At 45.6% G+C, this 11053-nt stretch overlaps 1 protein-coding gene across 2 annotated transcripts; it reads right to left on the bottom strand.

Moving 5' to 3' along the window:
- Positions 1-3959: 3959 nt before the first annotated feature.
- znf366 (zinc finger protein 366) lies at positions 3960-9219 on the bottom strand. Of its 2 annotated transcripts, XM_083673111.1 has the most exons (7): positions 8236-9219; positions 7912-8079; positions 7562-7712; positions 7166-7357; positions 5538-5712; positions 5027-5352; positions 3960-4888 (listed from the first exon to the last, which is right to left on the bottom strand). In XM_083673111.1, exons 1-7 carry the CDS (start codon positions 9150-9152, stop codon positions 4415-4417), a joined length of 2403 nt encoding a protein of 800 aa, XP_083529237.1. In that variant the 5' UTR covers positions 9153-9219; the 3' UTR covers positions 3960-4414. The 2 variants fall into 2 exon arrangements, with proteins under 2 accessions (XP_083529237.1, XP_083529236.1); XM_083673110.1 differs by having other exon boundaries at positions 3960-5352.
- Between the last annotated feature and the right edge of the window lie 1834 nt (positions 9220-11053).

Here is an 11053-nt window from a genome sequence, read left to right as displayed (position 1 = left end):
TCACAGCCCCATATTATATGAATTGGTATGGCCCGTTATGACAATGAACAGACGTAAAATTCAATGTCAAAGTTTGTTCCAGTGTTGCCGAAATCACACAGCCTCGTAGATTTACAATAATCTGCAATTAGTGGCCAGTATTATGCAATGCCATGTGATGTAGTGCATATCTCTTTATGTATTTTCAGAATGTCATGTCAACACTAATCAATAGAAGGAGCTCTTGCATCGGGGACTCCTTCAACCTCAGCATCAACACTGACGACATGCGGTGTGTTTGGACCAGAGACTTTTACACCCATATGGACGGCGACATGACCATGATCTGCAGGAACAATGAAGTATAAGATTATGCAAAATGTAATGTTCAACTGAGGACGTAAAGACATTGATTGTTGACCCGAACATGCAGATCCATCAGTATACTTATTCCAAACCAAACTCTGTTCCTAGGCTTCTACCTCTGCACTAAGCCATTTAATTTATTCTTTAATGAAGTATAATCTAATTTACATAAAATCAAATTTCAAAAATAGTCTAATAACATTAAAAAAACCCACACGTAATCTTTGGTTTACTTGGGGACATTCCTTGATGGTAATTATGTGAACTCTTGGCCCAGTATCTAGGGAGGTGTCACTAGGGTTGTGTCCGGGGTGGGTCTCTGTTGTTAAACAAAAGCGGGAAGAATCTTAGCACCCTCTGATCCACTCAGTGACCACCAAAACAGGAAGTCCTCACCTGAGAACCCTGCCAAAGAGAACACACAGGAATTGAACAGTTTTAGTCCCAACATTGGGCTTGCTTACCGACACTAAGGGACAGACAATGCCTGGACAGACAAGCGTTCTAAATACTGTTCTATTTGGATGTCCACTGTTCTAGCCTAGATCTTTAACATTCCAGTTTTCATGTACTACATCTGTATTATACAACATCTAGATTCTAAATTCTTCTGTTCTATATATTTTTCTATATTTTAGATTCTTCAAAGTAGCCACCTTTTGCTTTGATGACAGCTTTGCACACTCTTGGCAAGGTGTGTCCAAACTTTTGACTGGTACTGTATCTTCTGCCGTAGATTGAAGACCCATCTCTTCAGGCTACATCTTAACTGTCCCTCCTAAAGACCTACACATCCCCACTACCCCCCTGTGCAAGTTTCTCATCCTGTAAATAAATTAAAACATTTTAGCATTATGACTGCCAAATAGCCCCTGGTCCTAACATAAATAATTGTTTCTTATGATGACTGATGGATAGATGATTCACTTACTGAGTCAAATGTATTTGTTGTAAGTCGCTTTGGATAAAGGCATCTTCTAAATGCCATAAATGTAAAAAAAAAACAAAAAAAAACAAATGTAATGTCAGAAATACATGGCTGTGTGCTATTGATAAGAATCCAGAAGTTATTTTCTGAACCTTTAGTTGTGTTCATCCATCAACCGTTTCCTCTTTACCGTAAGCCTATGATTATTCAGTAGATACTGTATTTCCTGTGTGTTTTGTGTGATTGTTTTGTATTGTATTAAGTATAATGTTAATATTTGCTATTTTGTAAATTTCTTGTCAATACTTGCTATTGTTTTTTATGTCCATGCACCAACCTCACCAAGTCAATTTCCTGTATGTGCAAATATACTACCAAATAAAAGAATTCTGATTCTGATGTTAAGTATTGTTTGATTTACAGAGGAGGTACAGTAGAGAGCATCAATGCTAACTGACCAATACATTTTGAGTAAGCCCATAATACATTATGCATGACACATTACAGAACAATACTGAAAGTGTGGTCCCATACCAAAGACAGACAGCCACACATACACGGGTTTATAGAGACTTTTATTACTACTACTATGTACTTCTACCCCGTTCTGAACTCCGCAGGACTCTGATGATGAGTGTTAGGCTACGATTGAGGACACAAACATGTGAACGGACAGAGGGCCTGGCCAGGATTGAAGAAAGGAACTGTTTAATTTACATTGAATAAGCAAGAGGAAGAGTCTGTGTTTGAAAACAGAAGAGGTTTTATCAACCATGTCAGATAACATCCGAACCATCGCTTAGGTAGGTTGCCACAAAATGTTACACTCTCGTTTTTCTACCATGAGAAAGAGGAAATATTTTGCAGAGAAGGTTGAAGAAGGTTGTGTGGGTGTGTGTGTCTGTGTGTGAGTGGTTGGGTGGGTGGGTGGGTGTGTGTATGGTCCCTTTGTCCTCCTGACTTGTCCAACAGTTTCACTTCAGCAGACCTGAGTGTGAGTGATCACCACTACCTTATGCAATTACTGGGCACTGATCTAAGGTCATTGTTGTGTCCTTCCCTAATGGTTAAGCTTTAGATTGGGGGAGGGTAAGCTGACCTTAGATCTGTGACTCCTGGCTATTTCTACCAGGAACTTTCTATTTCTACCAGGAATACAGAATACAAACTTCCTTTCTGTATCATTCAGCCCCCCGTGGGGGTGGGGGACCGTGTAGGAACCGTGTAGGTGAGGAGAGGAGAGGAGAAATGGAGGATGTGAGAACTTCCTCAAACCGTTCACAGTTACTTTCTTAGGATATGGTGGTCTCTCTCTTGGTAGAAATGGAGAAGCATTGGTATTTTGTTTTTCAACTGACGAGAAATGTTTCGTGATGTACCTGAAATCACATGAATCGTACATTCAAGCCACCCTATAGGTTGGCTGTTCCAAATAGTCAGCTTCTCAGGGAACCATTAAGCTTTGTGAAACATACACAGAATGTTAGTGAACCTTACTTTTAACTAATCCACCCAATACCATGAGGTCAAAGAATGCGGTCCTCGTAGAAAGTGACCTTCGATAATGTACAAATCTGTGGAATATACAACTCAGTATTACACACACTCCCCCTTTTCTTCTTTCAACAATAGTACAACAATCAACAATAAAATATACAGAGAGGTTTGGAGGCTTTTTGTCTGGGACACCCACCGCGTCTGTTTGATGGGGACCTGAGGGGTTATGGAGAGACGTTTTCTCTTCCTCTTCCTTTCCTTTGTGAGAGAAGCGAGAGATTCTCTGTTCTCTGAGAAGAGAGGCAGCTCGTTTGAAACTCCCTGTGAGTGATCATCTCTGCTTCTGTGTTGTTGGCTTTCAGAGAGGAGGAAATGTGGCCGATGGACAATACTGACTCCCTGCAGGGAGAGCGTGTTTCAATAGTTCTACAGTGGCTTTCTTTCTTTCTTTCTTTCTTTCTTTCTTTCTGCCCACTAACATGAAAGAACTGGACAGGTGAAAATAATTTCTTTGTAGGAGCCTTTACTATTTACTGTACTACTATCTAACCCCGTTGTTCACACCGATCACAGGCTCTCCGTGTTTTCAGGTCAGTGTAAAAGAACAAAGAGAGTTGAGGGAGCCTCTATGATTGAGACGCCCCAGATGAACTAGTCAGTGTCACACATTGTTTCCTAGGTGGTGAATGTTTGGTCGTATGCAGGGTCCTATGTCAGAAAGCCATTCATCCTCCATACAAGGCCTCTACATGCATGTCTATGAGCAGCCTTAGACCAGTAGACCGGCCATCTGGAGCACCGGGATCATTCCCTGGTCTGTGGGCTGCGGGGCCAGTGAGCGACGCAGCGACCCCCCCCCCCCCCTAGACAGGACAGGAGGCTACTCGACCCTGTAGCCTTTGTACTCTGTGGTGTGTCTACTGTACTCACCCCTTTCACTTCATTTAGCACAACAATCCTACACACACACACACACACACACATACACACACACACACACACACACACACACACTAACACGTATGTACAGTATAGACTCACATACGTGCAATCACACTCACACTGTCGGAAACATTTGTATTATTTTCTGAATTAAATTCCTTTAATGATGTGCAGGATATATTGAGCAAAACATCAGTGTATTAAATCCTCTGTTTATTATTATTTTTTATAAATACAGATTAGGTAATTCGTTCAATGTCCGTAAATCAAAGCTTTACAGGAAATCACACAAAACAACGGTTTCTCTCATTACATGAGATGCTTTCTATTGGCTCAATGAGTTCCACAATAAAAGAGAATAATTTACAAATAGATTGGTATAAGATTTTACAAAATAATCAATAGTAGCATTTTGAAATTGTATTTCAGAAATAGAAAAATAAAACATTAGAAGTGATTGAAATCATACTAAACTCTAGATTTTACTGAAATCTAAATGTTTCCATGCTCCATGAATTATCAATTGGCATTATCAAAGTATAAACTAAAGAAAAATATATCGATATTTCTAAAACAATTGCATTTTATGTACAGCACCCTGATCAAAGTCTCCTTTCTCAAAGATACACATTTCATACATTATTCACTAGTTTTGTCAGTTTTATCAGCTTCTGAAATACAACATGCTTCACAGCTTCTTATTCAAGCACTGCTCAACCTCTCTCTACCCTCCATGTTGGAGCAGCTCTCAACCTCTGCCTCCTCAGCATAGTATTCTCTCGTCACATCGGAGAACTGACTATTCCCCGTAGGAGAGGAGTGTTCATGGTGGATATAACACCTCAGACGTTGATATTCTTCCCTAGCAAGAGAGCACTGACCCTTCTCCCCCTGTCCTTCATCAACACCACCATGAATGCTCCCCACACCCTCCTCTTCCTCACCGTTAGATTCTACACCCTCTGCACTCTCACATGGGTCTGAAAGGTAGCCCTGTTCACCTGCCTCTGAGCTATACTCCCTCTCACCGAGTTCAGGTGTGTACACCTCTTCACCTGACTCGGAATCAAACACCTGGCCTTCTGTGTCACCTGACACCTGTTGACCTGGCTCTGATGGGTCCATCTCCTCCTGGTACACCTCGTCACTTAGCTCTGAGTTTGAGTCATCGTTCTGCTCGTCTGTCTCACCTGGCCCTGGGTAACATATCTTGTCAGCTACATGCTCCGTGTGGTGTCCACCGCTATCTGACTCTGTCTCATACACCTGGTCACCCGAGCGGTACACCTGGCCCCCTGTCTTGTGTTGGAACACCGGTTCATCTGTCTCACCTGGCCCTAGATCAGCTGGATACATCTGTTCACCTTGCTCCAGCTCAGGTCTATACACGTCCTCTTCCTCCACAGCTGGTACATGCTGGTAGACCTCTGGGCTGTACTGGCTCCTCCTGTAGAGGCTCTCCTCCTCGTCCTCCTCCTGACAGGAGCTCCCAGGGACACTCTCCCCGTCTGACTGGGAGAGTCGCAGGCTGGATCGGGGTCGCCGCGGCTTCTGGGAAAGGTCAAAGGGCTCCTCCTGGCTGTAGCGGGTCAGGAGGCCCAGCGGGTTGGACAGGCAGAACCGTGCCCTCCGTCTGAACACTGAGGGGGAGGGGGGGCGAGAGAGAGAGAGAACTTAGATTCTGGTTCTGAGATCAATCAATAATTGCCCCCCTGGGGATAAATACGATTTAATTTAATTTTGATTTGATTCGATTCAGATTCTAACAATGTCAGTGTCAGGATGTTTTTAGATGAACTTTAGAGGATTGGAATGGGGCCCTCACCTCTTGCGTCCAGGCCCCTGTCCATGATACCGTGTTTGACCTTCATGTGGCGCGTGAGATTTCCCTTCAGGGTGAACTTGCTAGGGCAGTACAGGCACTTGAAGGGCTTGCTGTCTGCGTGGAGGTGCATGTGACCCATCAGGTTGTGCATCCTGTTGAAGTCCTTTCCACACAGCTGGAAGACAAACAAAACTATTCAAACTTGTGCTTTAAGAACAGCTTACTAAAAGGTCTACTGTTGCTACCTTACAGTCAAACCAACCTTACAGTCAAACCAACCTGGATCATTTGAAGAACAAACTAAATGTGCAAGAGATATTCCTCCACTCTTGAAGGAAATTCTGCTGTAAGTCTATTTTATAAAAATTAGTGTATTTTCAGCATTGTATATATGTTTTTTCCATCAGCATTCTGATGAAATAATTGCATAGTGCTATTGGTAATATATGGTAACAAACAACCGGTTAACAAAAATCTACATTCTGGCATGTTTTCCTTCAGAGAAATCATTGACCACATAAAAGCTATTGAAATAGTTTATATACATTGTTCTGGATAACAATTTGGACATGGCCTTATTCCTTGAACCACATCTGTGGCATTTCATTCTGTAGTAAACACCATTCAAGGGCAGAACAACAGAACAACAACAGGCCTAAGACTGAAGTTTAAATGCAGTCTCCATTTATCTCACTTTGCTCTCTGCCAAACAACTTTGTTAGATGACTAAATCATCTGAGTATGCAGAGCTGAGGAGCTGAATGTAATCATGAATGAATGTGCATGCACACACATACACGTCTACACACACACACACACACACACACATACACGTCTACACACACACACACACTGAAACACACGCACACACACACACACATACACACACACACTGAGACACACACACTGAGACACACACACTGAGACACACACACACACTGAGACACACACACACACACGCACACACACACACACACACACACACACACACACACACACACACACACACACACACACAGAGGAAGCTGCTTCGAGACGGGGCCAGGAGGAGGGCTGGGAAGGGCAACTCCTGTGCTGTCCTTCCTCTGCATTCTTCTTTATTAGGGTGGTCCTTTCCTCCAGGAGGAGAGAGGGACTGTAAACCGTCCAAGAGGACCGTGAGAAAACAGGAAGCTCCCTCCAGCAGCAGAGAAAGCGAGATGAAATCTATTTGCGGGGCCTTTTCTCCGGGGAGGCTGGGGGCCATTGTTAGAGAGGCAGTTTGTGCAGCGATATCCTTCCTATGGACGAGGAGGCTCTCACTGCCAAAAGCCTCTCCTCCCTGCTATCTGGTCATCGTTTCAACCCTCCTACCAAACACCAAGGTCACACAGGCAACGCCAAAACAGAGAGGAGCACAGACCCTTCAGACTGTCGGTTGATTTTTGCACAGCAGATTTAGTAGTTAAGCAGAATTAAATCTGGCAGATGCACACAAAGACACATGCAGACCGCCTATTGTGTGGCAATAGCAAAACTGAAATACTGTCGTCATGCAATAAATAGATTTACCAGCACTTTAGGGCTAATTTGAAAACTGAAACTGTCTCTTGTTCTCTCGTTAACATTCACACCAGCTGACGACCCACCTTGCACTTGTATGGTTTGATATCTGAGTGGACGATCATGTGGGCTTTGAGGGTCTGTTTCTGGACGAAGCTTTTGAAGCACAAGTGGCACTGGTAGGCCCGGATGTTGGTGTGGATGAGGACATGGCGCTTCATGTTGGCCAGGAGGGTGAACTCACGGCCACAGATACGACACTTGTGCTCCTTCACCCCCTGAGAGAGATCGAGGGAAGGGGGGAGGGGGGGGGGAGAGAGAGAGAGGAAGAGAATGAGCAGCAGTTTAGAGCAGAGACAATGTTGTGTTACCTTATTGGAACAGGAGGTTATACACTTGCCCTGCACTGCCCCCCACCCCCCACCCCCAGTCTGACCCTGTCCCCTCAATCACGACAGAAAGGTAGAATCCAACATTTATACCTTATGAGTGAGTGTGTGTTGTTTCAGGTGATGGGACTGGATGAACTCCATGCCACACTCGCTACAGATGTAGGGCCGGATGTCTTTGTGCTTCATCATGTGGTTCTGCAGCTGGCTGGGGTACTGGAAGCTCTTCTGACACTCGCTACACCTGTAACAAGACCAAGTAAGGCACCTTGTATTTACCCAAAAACGGTCTTGTAGAAAGCTATTGTAGGACTGTGTGTTTGTGTGTGTGTGTGTGTGTGTGTGTGTGTGTGTGTGTGTGTGTGTGCCTGTGCACATGTGTGCGTGTGCGTGTGCGTGTGCGTGTGCGTGCGTGCGACTTGGTTGCATGTTCCTCTTTTCACCTGTACAGGGTAGGTCCACGGTGGGAATTCAGATGTCTCTTCAGCTGAGCCAGCGTGGGGAAATCAAGGCCACACTCCACACACACGTTGTCCTGGCCCTTGTCATGCTTCAGCTCATGGGCCCGCAGCTCACTGGGGTACGCAAAGCCCCGACCACACACCCTACAGCTGCAGAGGAGAGGAGAGGAGAGGAGAGGAGAGGAGAGGAGTGGAGAGGAGAGGAGAGGAGAGGAGAGTTTGTCAGCAAGTATACATGAAATTCCACGTGGACCAGACATATTGGTTAGAGAAACCACAGACATATGTGGATCCTCCAGCCCTCACCTGTATGGCTTCACGTCGCTGTGTTGCATCATGTGCCTCTTCAAGTGGCTGGTCTGGGTGAAGGCTTTGTGGCACACCTGGCACTTGTGTGGGCGCATGCCCTGGTGGGTCAGCAGGTGTGTGTGCAGGTGACTCAGCTGCTTGAACAGCTTCCCACACAGGTGGCATCCGTGGGGCTTGATGCCGTTGTGGCCCAGGATGTGTGTGACCAGGTTGTACTTGGAGGTGTAGGACTTCTCACACATACGACACTTCCACCGCTTCTGGTCTCCCCCTACGTCTACATAGTAGCTGTCGTCGATGTGGATGTTGAGGCCCAGCTTCTCTGTGCTGGTCATCCCAGCTCTGGTGCCTCCATCTGGGCCGCGTCTGCTGGGTCTGAGGGCCTCTCTGGGGTAGAAGGCCCCAGGGGAGAGGTGCATGACCGGCCCGGGCATGAAGTAGGGAAAGGGGAGGAGGCCGGGGTGGAGAGGGGGGAAGTATGGAGGTGGAGGGTGGTGGAGGAGGAGGGGAGAGGGGGGCCATATGGGAGAGGGGCTGAGGGGTTCCTGCTTCACCTGCACCGGGAGGCCCATGACTTGGTCACACCTGGACAGAGCCCTGTGGTGCAGCTGCAGCTGCAGTCTGTTCAGGTCGATCATTCCTGGGAGGGGTTTGGGAGAGGGGGAGAGGATGGGGCGGGGAGGGAGGGGGAAGGGGAGATGGGAGAGATCTACAGTCCTGGTGCTGCCATGGTCACGCCCCCCCTTAATGTCTCCAGTAGGGGATTCAAAATCTTGGGGGTCCATTTTGATAGGAGTTCTTTTGCGTTTTTGGGAGCCCTCCCTATGGGTGTCATGGACACCCTCTGCACCTAGGGGGCGATAGTGAGGAGGAGGACTGAATACGCTGCCGTAGGTGTGGCTGGTAGGGGACATATCTCTATATCTGGGAGGGGAGTTTTTGAAGTGTCTCAGGTAGAGTGGAGGTGGGCTCAGGTAAAGGTTGTGGTGGGAGACTGGTCTTAGTTCATCTTTCAGACCAGGACTCCTTCCTGGTCTGAAAGCGATCACATCTGTTTCCATCTTCTACCTGGGGAAGTACACACAGGAACAAATTCATGTAGATCATTGACAAAAGAGAACCAGTCCTACCAAGTCCAGTGCCTATTAAGAAGGAAAGCCACAGGTAGCAGTGACAGTGACAATACCAAATCCTCTTTCCCCCCTCAGATCTGTCACTTCTCCTTCTCACACAGCGCTCCTGTCTTTGACTACCAGTCCTGAAATCAGGAAGTCAGCTGTCAACCTTCACCTCTCCCTCCTGCACGCTTTTCGCTTCTCCCTCTCTCTGCTCTGCTCAACCTTTGCTACTGATGGATGGAAGGGCACTTCTCCTTTTGCCCTTCACTGTAATGTGTACTGTACATAGTACAATCTCCTACTGTAACTCAGAAACGCACACCATCCAAACGAAAGGATCATTTTTGGGCACACAGTTTGAAGAACCCCGAAATGTAAATGTACTGTAATGCACAGTAAGAAAAGTAATATAAAGAGAATGCGTTTTCTAGTAGAACGTAGGAATGGGGTGTGGTAAACAGAGGGTGTGATGTTATGATAATGTGAAGCAGATAGTCAGACAGGGAACTGTTCCACTTCTGCAGCCTGGCTACAAAGAGGACGACACAAACCTCTATAATATATGCATATTATTACAGTAAATATCGTGTGTGATCTCTATACATGCTGCTACCTTTCTCAGAAAGGTGGTCAGGTTTATGTTTCTGAATCTAGAGGAAGAATATTATTATCTAATGCATACTAATGTGTTTCAAACAAACTTCAGAGCACAGATTCATGGTAAAAGAGTGTTTTTCTTTTTTTTTACATGTTTCCCACATTATTTTATTTTCTCATACAAGAAAATATGCAACTATCTGATGGTATCTGAATGGTCTTGTTAAATTCTCTGAATTTTCTTCTCAGATATAAGCAGAGGCAACAAATAATAATTTGCAGAGGACCGTGCCAAATGTCAAACAGTTTACAATTAAGCAGTTATGAACCTAATATCAATGCATCTTCAAACAACTATCCAAAAAAACGTACTCTGATATAGTATGTCCTCTTTAATTGGGCTCCATGCAACCTCTGATGCTCAGTGTTATGATGTTATCCTTTATCGATGGAATACAAGTCTTCAAATGTTTGGATCACACACAGTCTCTCTTTACCCACCCTGACCATGATGATGGCACCATACCCAAAGACCCCTGTCCTCCAACTCATGCCCTGCCGTGTGTACCCCCAGTGGATCCAACACAATACAACCCAGACACTAAACAGAAGCCCCTCCTCGTCCCTATGCCCCCCAGTACCCTATTTAAGTCTGAGGCGGTGTTTGTGACCACTCACCAGCCCAGTAGTCCAGTGTAGCCCAGCCTAGTCCAGTGTAGCCCAGCGTAGACCAGTGTAGCCCAGCCTGGACTCTGCCCTCTGTAGCTGTGTGTAGGCTGAGGTGCTGTAGCCCGCTGTACCTGTGTCTCTCTGCTCTCTCTCCTCTGGCCCCGCTCCTGACAATGAGCCGCCCGTCCGCAGACAGCATTTGAAGTGACTTAAGAAAGAGAACAGGAACAATCACTTTGTTCTCATTTTTCAGATGAGTACCTTCGGAGAGAAGGAAGGAAGGGAGGGGAGAGGAAGTCAACAAGCCGAGTGCCTTCCTGCAGAAAAATAAGGAAACACTAGATAGACATCTCCATTTCTCTACGAAATAAGGATTTACACAGCTTTGGGATAGATTAGGCCAATTTTGAACACTTAAAAATGAGAACAAT

The sequence above is a fragment of the Argentina silus genome (genome assembly GCF_951799395.1).
Source record: "Argentina silus genome assembly, chromosome: 7".
Taxonomy (NCBI): Eukaryota; Metazoa; Chordata; class Actinopteri; order Argentiniformes; family Argentinidae; genus Argentina; species Argentina silus.
This window is presented reverse-complemented; position numbering and strand designations above follow the sequence as displayed.